At 38.1% G+C, this 21,840-nt stretch overlaps 1 protein-coding gene across 3 annotated transcripts; it reads right to left on the bottom strand.

Moving 5' to 3' along the window:
* Positions 1–152: 152 nt before the first annotated feature.
* pdcd4b (programmed cell death 4b) lies at positions 153–20,787 on the bottom strand. Of its 3 annotated transcripts, none has more exons than XM_088916352.1 (12): positions 20,742–20,787; positions 18,505–18,565; positions 16,265–16,570; positions 12,697–12,791; positions 10,637–10,750; positions 9,342–9,563; positions 6,017–6,114; positions 4,733–4,847; positions 3,408–3,515; positions 2,854–2,964; positions 2,338–2,477; positions 153–773 (listed from the first exon to the last, which is right to left on the bottom strand). In XM_088916352.1, the coding sequence occupies exons 2-12, from the start codon at positions 18,545–18,547 to the stop codon at positions 713–715; spliced, it is 1,413 nt and encodes a 470-aa protein (XP_088772478.1). In that variant the 5' UTR covers positions 18,548–18,565; positions 20,742–20,787; the 3' UTR covers positions 153–712. The 3 variants fall into 3 exon arrangements, with proteins under 3 accessions (XP_088772478.1, XP_088772477.1, XP_088772480.1); XM_088916351.1 differs by lacking the exon at positions 20,742–20,787 and adding an exon at positions 19,419–19,482; XM_088916354.1 differs by lacking the exon at positions 20,742–20,787 and adding an exon at positions 19,419–19,451 and having other exon boundaries at positions 18,509–18,565.
* Positions 20,788–21,840: the final 1,053 nt, after the last annotated feature.

Below are 21,840 nucleotides of genomic sequence, written 5' to 3' on the forward strand. Positions count from 1 at the left end.
CTGCCTCAACCCTTATCAGGAACAATGATTGTATAATTCAAATTTTAAAAACATCTAGTTTTTTATTTGAAATTGATGTTAACCTTAAACCCCATAAATGTTAAGAATTAATGTAAAAACTGAAATAAAAGGAAAACACTACCAGGAAATTATGCTTTTCAGTATTTCTGATTTTTATTTTTGACATTAACACTGAGCGAGACCATAGGTACATTCCACTTTCCAGTGTTCCAAAATACAAAAATAGATGTTCCAGACACCATTTTGTGAAATGTTCCTTAAATGCTTTAGAATTTCTTTGTTCCATTTCAACTTCACTTAAATCTTTGAAGAGAAAAAAAATAAGCACAGTATATGAACAATAGCAGCCAACAGAGGGGGCACTTGTACCGTTTCCCCAGTATAAAGCTTCAGACAAACACTGCTGTCAGGAAAAAGGAGTGGCAGTGAAATTGCAAAACATGGAATGACTAGGTAATTGAAGATCTGGCACTTTCAGAGTGAGCTAAATTCAGAATATCCCAAAGGATGTCCTTTCCAAGTCCTGCATTTTATCTAACATAAGTGCCTTTTTTATCTCCCCTCCAAAAAAAAAAAAAATTCTATACAGGAAAGTAGTTGTACCTAAACTGTTACAAGAAGAATATGAAGTGTAAAAACATCTCCATCATTCCGAGTACAACTGGTACAAAGAGCTTTCCACGGTTCCCCTTCAGCAGCTTTCAAGTTTAAGGCGTCCTCCATCTCCTTCGCTTACAAATCTTTTCCGTCCCCTTTAAAAAACAATTAGTAAAAATTGGTAAGTGCAGTTATTACGTGGAAAGCTTCTCCCAAACAAACCTCCAAACAAATGGGGAAAAAACACTAAAACAAACATTTTAATTTATGATTCAGAGATAAGGATCAACAGGCTTCATTTTAGTATACTCCATCAAAGCACAAAGAGAACAGTAATTTTGCTAGTATCTCCTAGTGTTAGTATTTGCTAGTATGCCAATATTCCCCAAAATAATATTCCCAAAAGAAATAAACATCATAATGCAAAAAAAAGTAAACACCCCTGTGCTGAACAAGCCCTTCCAAACTATTTTTGCTGCTATTTATACAACATACTCAAAATAAGAGTGGTTGGCCTAAAGAATTACAGTTAACATACAATTAGAACTACACATTACATTTTAAATTTTTTACAGAAATTTAAAATATAAAAATGATATAGATGTTGACTCAAAGGAAGCTGAAAAAATATGACTTCTTGTTGAAAGGCATGTTCAGTTAAATCTTAATCAGGATCCTGTAAACAGACTAGCTTGTGTGAAAGCTGCTAATGATGCTTGATGATGGAATTCAGAAAAAAAAATTGCAGGTAAGAAAAAAAACAAAAGTCCAAACATCATGCATATTGGAATAAACGTTTCCATTGCAGTCACACATGAATCATTTACTGTCAGCCAAATCGCAACTTAAACTTGTGCTAGAAAGTTTGTGAATTTGTAAATTTGACATAAAATGTGATCAGATCTTCATCTAAGTCATAAAAATAGATAAAAGAGAACCCAATGAAAATGAATAACACACAAAGGGATATACGTTACCATTCATTTAGTTATCAGAATGTTCCAAAATTAAATGTCTTTGTCGGTATATGAACCCATGCTTTCAGTAACTGGTGTGACCCCCTTGCGAAGCAATGACTTCAACCAAACGTTTACAGTAACTTGATCAGTCCCGCACATCAGTTTGTTTAAAAACAGGTGCAAGTTTAAAGTGACACTTGTTTTAAGTGACCAAAACTGGGAATGTACTTTCTTCTCAAATCTACTACTCCTCTCCTAATCATCTCTCCTAACGTCTTCTATACCCACAAGGACTTTACTCCAACACCACTACACACACATGTAAGCCGAAATTGTACTGTCCCTTCGATAGCTCAGTAAAACTGTATCAGTCGTAATATTTATTAATCACCATACTATTTTTGCACTGTTCCAAGAATTACGTTGTGCTGTTTTTGTCCGTTATATTTTCTCCGTTTGCGGTATTTTGCAGTTTTGATTACTTGATTACATATTATTTATGTTATTACACGTTACTGTTATTGTTATTGTGTAACTGTCTATTGTCTTATCTTCTGTCCTATTTATATACTGCACCTAAGTGACTAATAAGAAACACTTTTCATTATACTATGCACCTGTGTAAGTATAATGACAATAAAGTTGAACTGAATTGCTATTTATATTGAAAAATCACACCATGCACAAACATACAGTCTCTTACAGAAACTGCTCCATGTCAAGTTTTGTATATCATGTTTGACAGCAGACCACCACTCACCTGCAAGGACAAAGGTCTCTCAGCCTTTTGCCAATAATGCCAGCACTGAAACTCTGCTCCACAAATTGCTCCAGCACCAAATAAGCACATGGAACATCGATGTTAATTTCTGGGATTTCTGCATAAATCCGTTGAAATCCCTGGAAAAGATTTTTTTAACGGACATTAACCACCAGTTAATTTCACTAAAATTATTTTAAAAATGAACAGTAATGAATAAAGTTGTCATACTATAGTTTGTCCTAAAATTTTCCTTAGTTCCTATTTCTTAGAATATCTGTTTTTGTTTTGTTTCAAATCCCCACCCTAAAAAAGTTTCTTACCAGCTCTGGGATTTTATATTACCATAATATATAATTTATGTGCAACTGCTACACAAAGCTTTAACCATCAATTTAAAAAAAAATTGAAAGCTGCTTCAGATTTTCAAAATCTGAAATACTAATAGTGAAGGATATTAGATGAGAAAAAAAGTCAGATGTAATATTGCTTTATAACACTAGATGGCGTCCTCACCCTACTCATCTGGTCTACAGTGATGACAGAGGATTCCCACAGAAACTTGAGTAGCTGTAAAATCATTTTGAGGGTTGTCTCTCCTTTAGATTCCAAGACCATGACTACAGCCTACAAGAAGACAAGAAGTCAATCTATTGTGCAATAATTATGAATTTATAATTTAATTCAACTGAAAAAGGCAAGAAATAATAATTATGCCAGTTTTTTTAGAGTTTGCCAGCCAGTGGTGATGTGATCTAAAAATAACCCCTTTTTTAATTTAAACTTCAATTAGAACTTGAAATAAGCCACTAAAAAGCTCATTTCTGACAAGAGAGGGTTACTTACAAATTCTCATTTTTTTTCAAGAAAAATACGCAGGTAATTATTGAAAAAAGCACAAGCGCAATCATTTTGCTTGCAATCTTTTGGATTCAGAGGGAGAGACTTAAAGGTGCAGGGATGTAGGTGATGCAATCTCAATAGGGTAACCACTTTTCACAATACTGTATGCTACAGAGAAGGACAAATAGTTATAATTAGTGGGTTTCAAAAAACAAATGTGGCCTTACTTCATAGACAAATTCATGGTGAAAGTGAGGCACTTCTAGTTCCCTGAGACACCGTTCTGCTTCCATTACTTCTCCTGACAGCAGGTACTCCTTCAGAAGCAAGTTAACCTGGAAGAAGGGGAGTAACACTGTAATGTAGGGGAGCCTCTATCATTACCCCACAGAACCAAAATAATTGAACACCAGTAAACCAGTATAATAAGGTGACAGGCACCCCCACAGTGACAACTGCAAGTTGATGGTCCGATTACGGTTTTTCCATGCTCCACCACCACGGAATGAGAGCCAGAACCTGTATCAGATATAGCCAGCACCTAATAATCTTGTAATCACCTTTACAGCTCTTCCATGAAGATCAATTGCCTAAGTGAATCTAGCTGTTATGTGAAAGTGAATCCCTTCTAGATTAAACATTGCTATCTGCATCTGGAGATCAAAAAGTGCTTCCCAGCAGTTAGCGATAGTGGATTAATGGACAAAAATGCGCTAGTGACATCAGATTGCAATCCTAATAGCAAGCCAGCTTTCAGTTATTTCTGTCAATGTACTGTAGTGTGTGGTTCTAACCAGCAAATTTATAGTACATGCCTCCAACCCACACAAACACCTTTATATACAGTATATACATTCACATCTGTATATATCCATACTGCAGCTTGTGTGCTACCATAAAGGATAAAAGTATCTTCCATCATTGCATAAATCCCCTCCTTTGTAAACTACATTGGCTCCATCAAATTCAGTACAATCAAAGATTCTTCTACTTACCTGAGGCACCGAATGGTTTATCTTCAAGTTAACTAATTCACTACACAAGTACAGTCCAGCTGTTAAATCAAGATCTACTGATTCAAAAAGGCTCTATGCATTCAACACCTCTTCTGTGAAACTCACTGGCCAAATCCATTAGAAATTCTGTGACTGACAACCTTTTAAAATCTCACTAAAAACCTAGGTTTGTAAAGTGAGTATTGCTCTAATTTTCCACCTTGAACAGCATTTATAAATTAAACTATTATAAACTTCACTTTGCAAATGCAAACTTGAGCACTCATTTTTATCATAAATTGACTTGATTTACCATGACAATACATCTCTAATCCCAGTGCTAGTACATTCTGCAACCTCTATAATATTCAATTTAGTTAGCATGAACTAATTTGTTACAGGGAAGTACACATGCTGTGCTTCAAAGGTTTCAACAATATTCCACCAAATCTGCATTCTTTTTAGAAAATGGAATGTCCCTCAAAAAATTGTCAGAAAAAGTCACATGGTCCTTATCTGCATAAATATCTTTAAAAGTTACCATTCAGGTTTCTCACCTCTTTTATGAGCTGTTTGACAGGCCTCTGGCCTCCTCCTGTTCCCCACACGTTCTCTATGCGTAGACCTCCCTTGCTCATTTTTAACAGCACTGCTGCTCGGTCCAGGGCTGCTCTGTAAATACAAGCATCTTAAACCTTTAACACACCACATCTATAATGGGGGATCTTACCAACTCCTCATATCAATGTACACAAAGTGTTTCTAGAGAAACCGAGCCAACACATCCACACAGATGAGGTGAATTATGTTGCAAGGCCTGAACTTGCAGATTTGTTCTGAGAAAAGAGGCTATGACAACACCAAGCAACGCTTAAGCAATGGTATTCCAGTTTGAAGGCCAGCATCACCCATCTACATTCCTGTACATTAGGATACATAATCTCTACACCTACACCTGTGAAACATGTAAAATAGGATATGCATTTTGAAAACAGCTTTTATAAGCTTGGGATACTCTACACTAAAGAGCATTTTACAATGAAGATTATAAAGATACTTGTAACCCAGTTATTGCTGTCTTATCCTATGATGACCATCCAAGACTCAGCTGGATGTGATCGAGCGCAATGTTGATTTATTCTTGGATGTCCTTATAGAACTCGGCATTGCCTAATGTATAAAAAACTTTAATGGTTGTTGCTTTCCAAAAGGTAACAGCCAGTTGCAATGATATCAATGTCTTTTTAAATGTATTCAACTAAATGGTCCTACTTATTTAAAACTTCTCTCAGTACAAAATCCAGGTTATATATAAGACAATCTGAGGAGATATTTTAAAGTTCCCAATGTATACCATTAGTTTGAAAGTAAGGCTTTGGACTATAAGCCTCTGATGGATTGGAACAACCAATCCTCTGAACTAAGATCACAGAGTTTAGCATATGTTAAAAACTGATTTTGCATTTTAAAACAGTATGTTCTTATAAATGAAATAATTATACTCTCATTAATTTTCAGATTTTATTTATTCTATTCTCCTTTCATGACGGGTATATAATTTGTATGTTTACTTTTTCCTTTTTTAGTGGTATGTGTTGTATTTTGTCTATTTTTATTTAAGTATTCTAACAGGACCCTCTTGCAAACAAGATGATACAAAGGGTTTTATCCTGTCAATAAACTTTGGAAAAAGAAGAAAAACAGCAGACCAAATTTCTTTAATGCCTAAGTACAACAATGATTTCTGCCTTTTCTCATCAGGTACTAAAGCTAAAGAGTTGTTTCCTGGGAGAACAAGAGTAAAATCTTGAAAAGATTCTTTCAGAAGATGCTCTTAGTACCTGGCATGTTCACAGTCCACTTTGCCTTTGTAGCTCTCAATGTAATTTCTGGACAGGATTTGATCCCCAACAGCTCGTGCAATGAACTGGCCAACAAGCTACAGAAAACAAAAGCAATTGCAATTATAAAGCAGATGATACATCAGGAATTAAAACATCTTTTGTTGTACATCAGGGCATTAGAACTTAGAAAATGATGGATAGATTTTTGTCAAGGCAATAGTAAGCACAATTTACACCACAACCATTGTAAAAACGCAACAAAAACTGAAGATTTAACAAAAGATTACAGTGTAATGTACAACAATATCTATCAGCTGCCTCTTACCCAGGGCCCTGTACAGACAGGTGCAATTTTGGTATTATTAATCAATAGAGGGTCACTGTCATTTGTCATGTGGCTTATGTTATCCTCAAGCACAATGCTCTATATGATGAAAAGGAATGTTTGTTGTCCACACTGTTGACTAGAACTGCTAAGCATCCCATGGTACCTTCTGCCAGAGATAAAAATAATTCTCTTTCCTCAATTCTTAAGCTGCTCCACTGTTAACCCCAGTATTTTCTGTGCTCAAATTGGCAAGAGCAGGTGGTCAAGTAAGTTCCAGCAGGGCTGTCTGTACTCCTGGGTGCCGTCAGGTTCCAATGCAAGCTCTCTACCCACAGCTCAAGACTGTGCTCATAGTTTTGTACTTAAGGACCACATGGACAGATTTGGAGGGTTTGCATTTTGTGTTCATCATCTCCAAACATTAATGCTTTTCAGACTTCTCCCTAGAATTTGTCTCTCAGATTTTCATCACTTACCTGCTAATTAGTGTCTGTAAACAAAGTGCAGGCCAGTGAGCATTGGTTAACAGTTTGCTTCATTGTTAGACTATTATACCTTCTTAATAAAATTCAAACATCCACAACATATTGAATGTTGAATCGTACAGATCAGGGCTATTTTCATGCAAGCTAAACTGAAAAATTCACAGATTGTGTGATCACTATAACAAATGTAATCCTAACACTGAAAAGGACTGACTGAACAGTAAGCATGTGCAGTGTAAATGCAGCAACTTGTTAAAAGATTGTGAGCCAAGGTCGTTTTTAATTCGATGAGAATGCGCCACTCTGGAATGCTACTAGCAATGCATATGAAGTATATATACAAAATGAGTTGTCTTTAGCTTTTGTGGCACTAAAAGCACTGCCCACAAGTTTGTTTACATTGTGCAATGCTCATACCCCCGACTCAGAGATGAGAATAGACTGGTCTAGTCATTTTGCCAGGAACAATACATGTAGTCAACAGCCATTGTTTCTGTGCAGAGCCTGTAAAAGTAGTGAACTCCTCTTAACCTAAGCAGAACTAAGCTTGCAGTGTTTTTTCAAATGAGAGACAGAGGGTAGGGAGGGGGACCTTTAAACACTTCCTAAGCTGAGCTAGCAGTTGGCTCATGCAGAAACAATAGCAAGAGATCTCATGTCTCCGCGGGTGAAAGGAAAAAGCTGAAATTCATCTCTCACCAAGCTGTAGCATAGCAACATCAAATGTGCACAGTGTAAGCGCATACCACAGAGCATCCTGTTCAGAATTCGCCCTCAGCTGATGTGGTCTGCCGAGACCGGAGGAGGGGAGACACAATCTAAAATGTACTATCACAAATGCTCTTCCTACACCAGTTATTACACAGCCTTTATTAAGGCTGTTCTCCATTCTTCAGCTTCCAGAAATTAAAATTATTGTTATTTTTAAACGGTAAAATTGTATTTCAAGAACTTTAAAACTGATAAAATTCTTGAAAATATAATAGTTGAGCCAAAACCTGGGAAAACTGGGAGACAATGTGAAAAGCTTGTGACCGGCTCTTTTTGCCGAACAGTCAGCTGGAGACCCATTGTGTAATAAAGTCCAGGAAAAACAGTTCCACAGTGGAATCAGAGGCAGGTGTATTTGCAGTGCTGATCAACCAACAAAAAGCCAGGTTTGCAAGCAGCAAGAAGGGGGCATGGAATGAACTACCGTCCACTTCTAGAAAAAGTCCTGGGGATAAGTCCACTTAAAAGGTAAATTGTGCATTTACATTCACTCAACAAAGCCTTCTGAAGAGAAGGACTGGAATTTATGTATATTGTTTGGGCTTGATGTTTCCCGAGTTTCTTTTTCATCACACCACTTTAATTTTGAGCCAATTCAGTTTGAGAAAAAACAATTTGATAATTGTGAAAAAAGCTTGGTTCCTCTTAAGTCCATTCCCAGACCAAACCGCCAATTCCATTTATCAATCCATTTTCTGACCCAATACAGGGTCACAGGAGAGCTGGAGCAGAAGCTTATCCTGGCAAGCAACAGGATCAAGGCAGGATACTACCTGGTCAGGACACCAGTCTATCACAGAGCAGACACAGAAACATACAGACTAACCTACAAGTAAGCCTTAGGACTGTGGGAGGAAACTGGAGCACCCAGAAAAAACCCATGCAAACATGGGGAGAACATACAAGTCCATAGAGATGGCACTCCAGGGATTGAACCCAGGATCCCAGCTCTGCGAGGCAGTAATGCTATCCACTGTGCCACAGTGCTGCCCTGAACTGCTGATAATTTTCCTTATTGTTAATTTGAATACAGCTGATGGGCGACACTGATCACTTGTTCATCTACCATTTCATTCCTCTAACAACTAATTTAGTCCCCAGTGTGTCCATGTGCATTATTTTTACAATGTCCTGTATAAGAGATATGTTGACTACTTCAACATATAAGATCCATGGAATTTTAAATGGACTGACAAACTGACAAATTTCAGTGGCTTATTGAAAAGAAAGGTTGTATACCTCTGATTTCCTTAAAAGGCAGTATTTCTCATGTAAACATTTCAAACAAACATTGAAAACTACCAATCCTATGTATTGTTCAGTTTTATAACTGAGGGCTGTCACAGACAAAGCAAATGACAAACCGCTACATTGACAGAAACAACTGGAGATTACAAGTATGTGGACATCAATGTACAAGGCAGACTTTTGTCTTCTGCCACCTCAAAAATGCCTCACCCCCCCAAAAAAATGTCTAGTTAAAAAAAAGATTCACCGTCTACTTACACAAAAGAAAACTCCTGCTTTTTTGATGTTCCAGATCATTTTTTTTTACCATATTAGAAGTTAATTCCACACTTCCATAAAAATGTCACTTCAGCTTCTCTATCCTTAATCACAGGAAACCCAGAGCAAAACGCAAAGTGGAAGAAAAAGATGTGGAACCCCCCTGCATCCCCCAAGGGCGATCAATACAAACAGCAGAAAAGAAACCGTTCGTTAGTGGGGTGTCCCATACCTGTGGAGCCCCAGGCGTGTCCAAGACTAGGTCCGGCAGCTCCTTCAGCAACCTGTCAAACGATTTCTCCACATCATCAGGGCTGAGCACCTTCCCACACAGGTCAGTCAGCAGCTGGGAGGTCAGCTCTCTGTGGCTGGCTTTGGCCTCTAAGGCCAGGGACACTGCCAGCAATGGCACACCACTCTTCATCTCTCCCAAATTCAACTCACTCAGCAGCTCCTGCAGCAAGGACAAGTACATCAAACTGTGTGCAACAGTAGCTAAAACACCATTTCTTCTTTGAAATAATTCTCTCTAATAGGTTTTTAAATACCTTTGCACATAAGCACTTGCACCTGTGTAGGGACTTCCTTTCAGATGATTGTGTCTTTTGCTCTGCAAGGAAATCCCCATTGTAGACTATGACAGAATTATCAGGTGGTGGTATTCCTCATCGTGAGCATATCTTTTGTGCTACTCCAATAAGTTCGTTTTCTGTACCATTTCTGTAACATGGTCAGGATGCGTATAAAATGCAGATTGAAAGTAAAAGCTCCAATTAAGAGTGCACAAAAATAAGCTCTTGAAAGATCTGAATTTTGCATACACTCCTGCATTTAGAAATCACAGGATCTTCTGCTAGATACCAGTTTCTGGTTCACTGCTTTTTAATCCACTCAGCTGTTTGCAGCACCATTATCGTCGTCGTTGGTGTTCCTATCATAATTACAGACTTTCCCTATTTATACTTCAAAGACTCTTGTTTAGATGAGAAGAAACATTCATTTAAAAAGTGAAAAATTACTAAGGCACTTAATCACAGTTTCAAAGAATCTCTGTTTAAACTGAACCTTGGTTAAGAGCCCACCGAGGGAAGTAAAAATCCTTCTGAAGCCCATTTTAATCCTTAATTTAAAAAAAAATATATATACTGTTCTCCTGGCAATACTCCATAGCAAAAACACATACTTTTCTCCTAAACCTGCATTCTTATTATTATGTTTACAAAAACATTTAAAGGCTTAAAAATAAATAGAGCCACATAAGGCCATTATGCTGAATTTTAAAGAAAATAGTTTAGACATGTTCCTAAGACATTCGTCACTGAAGATTAATGGTTGTAAACCTTCCTTAATTTGCATGTATAGGGACTGCAGCATGTAATGGATAACCTCTGCACTTTAAAGGCTTATAAAAAAACTAACTGAATACAGGCTCAGTTCTGCAAATGGTTGCATTATCTCAAAGCTCGAGCAAGGCAAGACTGCAGTCAAGTGAAAGTTTTCACAATAAGATGCAGAGAAAGAACTTACTGCAACTTCATTAGTATCCCCATGCTCAAAGTACTCCTGCACAATGGGTGTCACAGTCTTCTCAAAGGCCCCCTCATCCAGTGGAAGGACCACAGTTTCGTAGACACAGTTTTCCTGTAAAACCAGTTACATCAATGAAAATTTGTCTGGATATTTTAACCTCTTTATACTGCAACACCTCAATTACACTGAACTGAAGGAGCTTTACTTCTGAAAGTGATACCTAAATCAGTATCCTGTGGTAAAAAGGACAAAGGTCAAAGTTTAATCTGATAACAGCATAAAAACTCTACTCAAGTAATACAAGAAGAAAAGAATTGGCAGTTTTACCACTTAAAGCCACCATAAAGTTGATCAAAACAATTTTTACACAACTGTGTAAGGAATGAGAATTTACTTATACAGCACATACAATCCAAAACCAAAACTTTTGTACAAACTTGACTATTTGGAACATTTCATTAAAAGCTATATTTGGCTGTTCACAAATGCTCCAAGTATGACAGTAAGTGTGGATTTGTGCAATTCAGTTTTACCACAGTGCAGTCTAACCCTGATTTATTTTCCTGTGCTTAGCTACCACATTATACAGTCCAAGAAAAGCAAAAAGAGTAGATTAACCAGATTTTCCAGGGTGTCATACAAAATACACAATCAACCATGGAGAAAGTACTTGTTGCTGTTGCACAATCAAGGGTTATGTACTGTAAGGCTACATGTTCCATTAACATGGATCTACCTTCATTCACAATGCTGCAGGAATTAGGGGAATTATTCACACAATATTTCTTTCATAAATTTGGATTTTAATTAGGTCTAGCTTAATTTATGCGGTCTACAATTTTGCAACACTCTCCCCTATTCCACACACACCATTAGTACTTTCCTCCTGAACTGTACTTTTGCTTAATATCACTGATTCAAACTTGAACAAACTCATCTGATCTTGTGATACATACTGTAAGCTAGGACACAAAGGGTTGCTTATACACAGTACAATACTTAAAACAGCAAAGAATATCAGTGCTTTATATCTTGCAGAGCAGTGACCCAGGACATTTTATGCTAACAGTAGAGGCTTTGTTTTGTACAACCTACAATATCACAGGACCATGAAAGTCAAGTGTTGGCGTTAACTTAAATTTTCTTCACTGTCATTATGCCAAACAAAGTACAGACAGGACTAGTAGGAAAATAAAAGACATAGCTAAGCATCACATAATATTTTTATGTTTATATTATTCCAGTTTTTTAAATTGATACTTGATTGATACTCTGGCTTTCCCATATCACTATTAATAAAGGTTCAGTACTGCTTTTCCACAATTATCCACATCTTGCAACGCGGCCACAATTACTTGAAAATCTTCCCACAATTTATACAGTACCTTACTGCATTTTTAAAGTTGTGTGTTACTCAAAACAGTTGTTATATATCTGATGGTATTTAACAAACTTGCACAGCTATTGTTTCCACAGTATCACTCAGTAACTGTAAGCATGTTAAGAGTATTAAGACAGAATGTTAAAGAAATCAATTCTATAAACGCCAAGAGAAGCAAAACCAAGTCTAGATAAGCTCCACAAAAATAAGGAGTACTCATGTGCCAAAAAGAGTCATCTGTAGATCCTAGAAATGATCTGTAGTTAAATTAGTCACAGTGAACACATTCAAGAGGAAAGAATTTTTTCCATTTGCAGAGCTATTTAGAAGCAGTGGGCTAATACAGGTATAATGCTTCCTTTTCGTTACATACACTAATGCACATAAAACAACTGTGCCTCTCCATTCACTTTTGCACTTTCTACTGGTCCACATTAAACCGTTCAATACTTTACTCCAAAAACTCCAAAAGAGTGATGAGTTCACATTTATTCAAAATGTTACCATGTTTGAAGTAAAGAGGTTTACAAACTTATAAGATGCTATTACATGTAAAATAATTTATGCATAACTGACTTAAACTTTGCCATTAAATTTGGAGGACAATACAAATTTAAGTTGGGCAGGTAAGAATTCACACCCGGGACAGGAGTGCAAGAAAGTCAGCCATCATTACCTGATCTTCATCATAATTGGGGTCTCGGACATCGATTTCTTCAAGGTCATACACCTCGCCAGGAGGGCCCCACACTCCTTTACCTCCAGCGCCACCTACATGTGGAGAATAAAAAATATACTCCTCAGGAACCAAAATAATCATTATCCCAAGGTGGTGCTTTTTGGTGTACTGCAGGGATCAATAGTACAGAAATGTAAATAAAATAAACACTAGAAACCTGTCTACTGATCAAGAGCTGCACCGCTGTTATTGTACATATGTGATCTGGCTGAATTTTCAGGTTTCAGCTTCACTTGATCCTACATCACAAACGAACTGCCTTTCAACCCTGGAGCTCTGGGGTGCGTGTGCGTGGAGCTTGTGTGTTCTCCCCATGTTCACGTGGGTTTCCTCCAGGTTCTCCAGTTTCCTCCCACAGTTAAAAAAAAAATATTGGTAGGTTAACTGGCTTCTGGTAAAACTGCCCTGGTGCAAGTGTGTGGGTGTCTGTGTCTGCCTTGTGATGGACTGGTGTCCCGGCTAGGGTGTACCCCACTTTGTGGCCGTGGCTTGCCGAGATAGGCTCTGGCTGACCATGACCCTGAATTGGATAAAACAGAAAATGGATGGATGGATACTACAATGGTATAATATCAGCCAGCTTTACAGGATAAGTTTTGAGGATTTTGCCCCAGGGAGCCCCTTCTGTTCCTTTAAGGTTGCAATCCTTTTTTTAAACCGACAAAATCAGTGAAGAAGAAACCCTGATTGACGATGACAATATGGAAAGAACCCACTGAGGCAGCAGAATATTTATCTGATGATTACAAGTAAAGTATCATGCTGAAAGGTACAGCATCCCAAGCTATGAACCCCAAGCTGTCTGTAGTGCTGCATCAAAGTCTCACTGAATTGTGAGCAGGTTAAGACCGAGGTGTAAGAGTTAAATTGGTCAAATAAAGACTTAACTGCACTAAAAAAAAACAACATTTTTCTCATGATTCGCATTGCTGCTGAACCTGCTCAGAATATAAGGGTAGCAAGAGCAGGCACACATGCAGGTTCACCTCTTTACTATTGGTTTCCAAGACCAAATGCACACTCACTCATTTCCAATGTCTCCGACAGAGCACTTTTTTTTGTATTTGTCCTTGTAAGCTATTGGGCTGAAGACCATCTGTTTAACCCTGGAAACTAAAGAAAACGGGTGGAAAAAACACACCCAAAAAGAAAATCTGATCTCAGTTCCTAGCTCAAAACGATCTTTGTGTTCCATATGCTGCTTTTATAAATGAGCTCAATCATTTCCAGGCACACCAACCTCCGGGTTAGTCATCTTAAGCAGGTGCAAATATTTAGTAAAAGACAGCTTTGTCAGTTTGCAGATGTAGGTAAAACAAAATGACTTAGAATCAATAAAATACAATAAATGAGAATTGTGTCATTGTCATGAGAATTGCCAGTCAACTAAAACATACCACTGCAGTGTCAACCAGAGTTGTTTACCAGGTTTTAGTTCTTCAATGGCTCCAACAGACATTGTACGTTATAAATATGTGATTATTTAAGTGGTGATGGTATATCTCAGCTCTTTTTTTCTTATCAAGAGCAAGCTAAATATTAAAGCACAAGTCAATTATACCTAATAAAGGTACCATCTCCATCATCTTCATACATAAAATTTCATAATAGTAAAGTAATTCAATGGACTACTTTGCAGAGCCCAAACTAAACACTACTTGGTGTTAAAATGAGCCATTCTGACATAATTAGCATTTGTTCTATTATAGTAAGTACAATGGCTGGTGTCCTACAGTACATGAGAGGAGAGCAAAATAATTCTAGCTAGTCGAGCAAATTGCTCAGTGGAACCATGAGCACTTTCTGACAATTGATCCTGACCTGGAAAAACAATGTTGCCCTGGAAGTCTGCCAAAGAGAGCATATTGTTCCATCTTATCATAACTCATGTGGGACTTAGACTAATGTACTCTGAGGGATTAACAGGAAAGTCCACATTCATAACGGGGCTCAAAGTCATCATCGTGCAGCACGTAGCCCCTCAGTACGTACTTCCAAGATTGGGGTCAACAGAAACTGTAAGAGACACCAGCAGTGATTAAAAGAGGAGGCTGGGCTACATCGGTCAAAAGATTATTCCCAATTTACAAATGGCTGGTTTAAAAATAAAGAGTTCTGACAATGAAGCACCATATGTAGTTTTTCTGCATACAAGATGTGCACCTACACAAAATGTATCTTCTTGATCTGTAAATTCTTTGTATGACAAAAAGCAAACTTTAATTTTCTACTACAGAAATACAACAAGGGAAATATCACTGTCAGATTCTCCAACTGATGGGTAACAACTAAAAATTACAACTAGAAAAGCAGTTATGCATCTTAATCCCCTAGCAAATTAATCTCAAAAGATATTTTACCGTGTCTTGTAACCTTTAGGTGAAATGACAATAGGGTTTTTTGTATCGCATCCGTGTAAAGGTTAGATGTAAGTTTGATTATGGCCACGTAGAAAGCACAGCACGAAACACTACCTTTTCAAATGTTATGTCTTTGCTGCTGAATATCAGGGCATGCCTGACTCACCAGTGAGTTTTCAAAGCCTCACTGGCTTTCCTTGCGTTTAATGCAAGTTTTGTGCAGTCAATGATTTCAGTTTTTCAGAATTTTCAGGAAAATTCAATTCTGAAGTAATTATCAACTTTACTTATCCAACTCAAATTCAGATGTACTGGAAACACCCTATTTAATGACTGACAAAGGATGTAACCACTGGTCCCACAGTGTTTGTATTCAGTATTACATGAACTATTCAGTGCTCCTATCTGAAACACTTTTATATCACACCTTAGTAAGTAAACCAGGCAGGAGAAAAACATGGCTCCAGTAAACCCCTTAAAAACAGATCACACAATTCCCTTGATAAGCAGGCATCTGGGCAACGGTGTACATCTGTGCAACACCCTGATGTGCAGCACTTCATTCAGTGAATCTTTCAAACACTTCGGCACTAGAATAAACACTTTATGCAACTCTTAATTTTTAAATTCACTTGACACTACAAGAAAGGGGGTTTTCAATTGCTCTGATCCCTTATAAAATGCACTACCTGGTAACACACTGAAATCTGTGCTATTGCATTTGTACGTATGAGCTCAACCCCAAATGGGTACACCAGATGAACAGAAGACCCAACCACTACTACAGCCACCTACAGTGAAACAGAAAGCAATGTAGGTCAAATAAACAGGTTCTGGATATTAGCACCTACTTTCACATCAACTGGATATCACTTATTTTATCTGTAAAGGGTAGTCCAAAATCAAATACATTTTCATCTAGGTAACTGCATCAACTGGGAGTCGGCAAAACTAGCTGTTTGAGGATACTTCTAACCCATACCAACAAAAAGACATTTACGAGTTTACACTGTACATCACATCTGGGATTCTTTACCTGCTACTTGATAATCTTATCTTTTTAAAAATTAATGCAACATACTTAGAGATAACTACCGAATTAAGCAGGACTTGCAGAAAAACAGACAAGACTGGCAGAAAACTACCTTTCTTCGGCAGCCCCCTGCCCTTCCCAGACCGGGACTTTCTGTCCAGCAGCTTGCTCTTGGGGCTGGTAGGGGTGACCAGCGGGCTGCGGGTGCTCTCCCCGTTATCGCTGAGGGAGTCCCCCCGGCCAGAGTCTCGGGAGGAGTTCTTCCTCAGCCGCCTCTTGGCCTTGGCCTTCACCCGCGCTTCGTGGATGGTAACCGTGGGAGAGGTGATCCAGTTCCCATTCATCTCATTGTCCAGCTTGGTGGTCTCCACCTTCTCGTCTTCACCAGACGGACTGGAGTCACTCAAAGCTTCAGCTGCTGTAGAAGACAATTCACTCGTCAGCCCCGCTCACATTTTTTCCCCCACTATGGAAATCTCAAAAGAAACAGGCTGGCTGTTACCACCTATGCAGATCATGGGTCTTGTTTCAATCAAACTGGCCTCTTGACACTCGAACTCCTTCCACAGATTTCTTCCCTGTGCCTAAACCTTCATTTAAACTTAAGAGTTGATAAGCTTTCCAGTATAATTCTGTTTGGCCAGAAGGAAAACAAAGATTTGCCTTCTGTGAACCACTGTAGCCATGAGCCAAATCTATTAAAGCAGAAGAAAAAGGGAAGGAGAAGCTTAAAGCATCTTTATTAACTGCACGTCTTTGAACGTTTAGAGTATAGGTCTCTCAAGATGTGCTGAAGAAATCCACCTGGACAGGAGCTGCTCTGCTCCTCACTCAGATGGTATTTTCATGCACATGTACAAATCTGATTCTGGTGACAGCCTAGTGAGGCATCCGACATTAAACTTGCCAGCTGGAATGAGGTCAGTACAGGTAATAAAAGGACAAGTCAAGAACATCAAATGCTCAGGTGTAAAATGAAACAATGTTTTCCACTTTTTTTTACCTACTAAACCTTTAGCCATTTCTAGCAGTACAAGGCACAAAGGTAGTCCTACTGTTTAAACAGCACTGATTTGGAAAAAAAAGTCCAGTTACCAGGGATATACATGGTAGTCTACCACTGAATTAAGTTTGATCTTAAACTGCATCTATTTACTCAACTAAACATAAAAAGACCTTAGTGGTAAATGAGCTTGGCCAAATGAGGAGATTCATGAAGAATAATGATTTATGACTCTGATTTGCTTTCACCCAATTACACTGACGATGATCAGTTTGTGCCCCTGCAAACAAGAGAAAGGTGACTTATCTATTGGACATGATTGTAAACAGGATGTGGACAACGTTTGTGGAAACTTAAAACAGTATTTGTAAACTAGAATGCCGTACTACAAATGAGCAGCTGGTTAGTGGCGAGAGCAGCACATGAATTTCTCTGCATGTGTTTTCAAGTCCATCACAGTCAAACAGTCAGGAGCTGCTGCTACACAACACTTTGAGATTAGGCAAAATCAAGCTGTATGGAACTACACACTTCAGCAAAGGACACTCCAGAACAACTGAAAAGACCCCCGGTGATCATTTCAGTCTCCATAATAAACTCAAATGACTTTGTGTGAACAGGAATTGCATATATAAGACGGTGATGTCTGCAAAAGGGCTTAAGAGCCCTGCTTCGCTTTTAATTAAACATGTCAATGCAAGGTGTGGTTCAGAATTAAACCATACAGAGAGAAGGTAATTAATGCTTACAGAACTTACTTAACCTCCTTATAGTTTTAGGTATTACTACAGATATCTGAATAAGTAGAAGTTAGAAATATGACCCTTTTAAGTAACGAAAAGAAACGCAAGATTGCATTAGAACTCTAAGAGCATATACCATTATTTTCTTTAGAGAAAAGTGCCCTCCGTCAAAACTAACAACTACATTTCAGAAGCTTATCAAATGAATCGTCACTCTGGTAGCAGAACGTACAATTTAATGACCGCATTAAGTGAAGATCTAACAAACCGTTTACAATTAATAAAATGTACTCGCTGGCACATGCTGAACTCCAGTTATTTCGTCGTTTCTAAGCTACGTATTGAAGTCGCCGCATTTTGTCTTTCCATCAACTGGACGTTTTATCAAGTCACTCTGGATGCAAGAGCAGCGTTACCCACCTCTTTCCAATTGACTCTCGCAACTTCAGTGACAAATAACAGCCTGTACTTCCTTGGTGCATTTTGGCGCCACGGTAATATAAAGTAATAGACAATCCATAACTAACATTAAAATCCACTAAAAAACATTACATGTTGAAAAAATGAGCTGGCTGTTGGGGATGTGTAGCAAATGAGGCAACTTACCTACGTGGTTAGCGGTAAGCCAAGCTTCGATTTCGGTCGCCATGGTGCACAAAGCGGTCCGCTGCAAAAGCAAAACAAAAGCCGTTATTAAAAGTTATTCTCCTAACGCAACAAAAACGCAAATGTATCACACTTGCAGGCACGGCTTTCCCTGCACGTCGTGTACGTGGTTTTCCAAACGAAAACTCTGCAGGAAAGTTGCAAGACACTGAAGTCCCACACTTGTCCGTACATGCCCGGAGATCCCTCTGTCCCCTTTTCTTTGCTGGAACAGCATTGTGTCACACACGATCTTGATTTTCTATTCCTTTGAGCCACAGCGATACCCCAGGGCATCATTCAAACATTCTGCTGTAAAGATGATGTAAACGGTCCCCACCATTACATTAGTGGGGTACCATTGGCAAGCTACTTGCTTTCTAGAAAATTCTGCGAGTTTCGCTCTGCAAACCCAGCAGATAAATTAAACAATTACCTGATGCCAAACGTAAATTAATTACAAATGTATACATTACCGTGGATAAGCACTGCATTAAATGACCCATTACAGTAAATGCTTAGAATAATGCAGACTAACGCATCAATTGCACTACATTAGCATGATGCCGTAACTGAATGCAGCAAAGCAGGTGCAGTTAATTATTCAACAGCACTAAAAGAAGCTGAGCCATGTTTCTGATTTAACTGTTTCGTTTACTAGTACCTGTAGTCTTGTACTATATACCGAGTATGGCAACTTAGTGTTAACTATGTTTATTATCTACAGTACTTAACCAACAATAATCAGAGCTTCCGAAAACACCTCATTTCTGTTTTCTTAATCTCGTATATTACAAAATTTGAACAAAAGCGATCATACTTTATAACTAGAGTGCAATGTTATGACTGCAAAAGTATCTACTAGTTGTACTAACCTACTGCGTTCACTCAAACCCAGTCCCAGCTGCAACTTCGAAGTCTCGATTGTTTTTGTTTTCTCTGCCCAGTAACAATGTCACATGATCTCCACTTCCCTGCATTTTATTGGTCAGAGGAAAGGAGGCGGAATACTTCAACAACCTATCGGAACCACTGCATGTTTTTTTTAAAACTCCCTTTACGAAAATAAATAAAACAAGTCAATTCCACCTTTTTTATGTGCTGCCACCTACAGGTTGGCGGTCCTGTACTACCGCTGTGCGTTAGTAAAAGAAATCGACTGCATTGTGGTGAGGTAGCCCTACACATTTCTTCTTATACTCATATAGGGTTACCAGGTTGTGAGTATGCATTGATAATTACTTCTGAAACAAAACTACACAAAATAATGACAAAATCTGGATCTGTTACAACTTAAGGTACTGTTTCAAAAATCAGGTTTTCACTACAATGACAAATAAAATCAGGTTTTGGAAAATCATCAGAATTCCTGACACTTGGATTCTGGATATGATTGCACTCTTTTCTGGCGCTTTAACACAAATTATTTCAAAAGAGTGTAAAACACTTCCGTGATAAGATGTATTTAACACATGTAATTTACGAACGATGCGGTTACGCATATTAGATGAACAAACCTGCTATATGCGTCCCCTGTCTTCCATACTGTTGATGATGCATTATTTGCAATTCTCAAAGCACGCACGCATCAAAAGGAAGATGGACCCCATACATACAAATTCTTTTAAATTTATTTACTATGTATTTGAATCATTTTCATTTCATGAAAATTATTTGCGTAGTTATACCCAAAGTAGGCAGTCATTAGAGCTTACTATTCAACCTCACAAGAATAACTTTCGGTCCTTAGCATACTCTCTGTTTAAGCACGCAGAGCGTTCTTTTCCTGCGCAGATTTCATTTTCTCCGCATGGTAACTTCTAAGCCGCGGAATTTGAGCACAAGAAGACAGTGGGTACAATAAGAACCCGCAGCTAGAGTGCCCTTCACAATAACCAGAAAACAAACTGTGTTTAGTTATAAAAAAACAGGTTTTAAATAAATTATACGTGATACACAGTATATTGTTTGAAGGTGATAAAAAATCCAGCTGTTTCATATTAAGCAACGAATGAAATGTCCAAAGTAATAACGCACATGGGGCATGTACAATCATGTCGCCTAAATTCCTGCATGAGCCTGATTACACTGGATTTAAACAAGTGAGAGAGAAAACAATCCCACTAAAAGAAATCACAAATCAGCAACGGACAGATACAAAAAAGACAGATATTATCTCGTATGCAGCGCTTGATCACCTTCAGGCCAGCAGCCTGCTCGTTAAACGCGACTGGAGCCGCACCGCTCTGGCTCAGCAGCGTACAGTGCCACTGTCTCTCTGGGCTGCTCCGCGGTGGCGTCAGGCCTCCTGAGGAAAAGGGGGGTAAGTGGATCCACGGCTCACCTCATTGTCGGCGGCAGTAAGAGAGTGAGACTTCCCTTGTCTGGGACGCTGGCCAATTGCTCCTCTTTGCAGAAATGAAGCTACCATTTACAGAGAGGGGCCAAGTGGAGCACTGTGGTCAAAACTAAGCCTCATCCAGGTGTAAATAACACTATCCATGCTGTGACAGGCAGCTCAATAACAGTTCCTCACTGTCAATCCAACGTACTCTCTTGGTTCACAGATAAAAAGCAATAATACAGTGTTTTGTGTTTAGATAAACTTACAGATATACAGACAGGTATAGACAGAAAAATGAATGGATTCTTTCTTTGGTTTAAGTTTTAATCTCTAGTAAACATGCAGATTATTAATATTAAAACCTTTCTTTCTTCTTTCTTGCACTGTGGTTTGTAATATATACTTAGTTTTGATTCACTGCATGATGGCCTACTTGTTACCATGGTGACATGCATCCAAGTCTTATGTTACCCTAGATAAATTGGATCTAATTTCAGAGAATTAATCATCCAAATTTTTATGCAATTGCTTTGTGCAAAATTACCCTCCACGTGCATTAAACCTACTTTATAACACATTACATTTTTAAATGAGCTTTTGTTGAAATAAAACAGTGAAGTTGCTTCCAAAAATGCTCAAGTAAGCATATATTTTAACAATGTAAACTGCTAAATCAGTCCATTCTCTGCATTTTCAGCGGGAAGAACATTGATTTATGGTGGTAAAGCTCCTTTTGATATAAGTAAACCTTGTGTGAAACCTAGAAACTGAAAAAGTTAAGAAACCCTGACAACGACAACAATTAACAGTAGAGTAGAAGGGAGGGCATTACATTAATAACATTGGCTTTCAAAAATTGGCTAGCTACCTTTCAATGTCTCATTTACAAGAAAACTTGTAAATATTTGGTTTTATGTGCACAAATGTCCTTGATAAGGATTTTTATTTTCCAC

The sequence above is a fragment of the Atractosteus spatula genome, chromosome 5, assembly GCF_055471065.1.
Source record: "Atractosteus spatula isolate fAtrSpa1 chromosome 5, fAtrSpa1.hap1, whole genome shotgun sequence".
In the NCBI taxonomy this organism is placed as follows: domain Eukaryota; kingdom Metazoa; phylum Chordata; class Actinopteri; order Semionotiformes; family Lepisosteidae; genus Atractosteus; species Atractosteus spatula.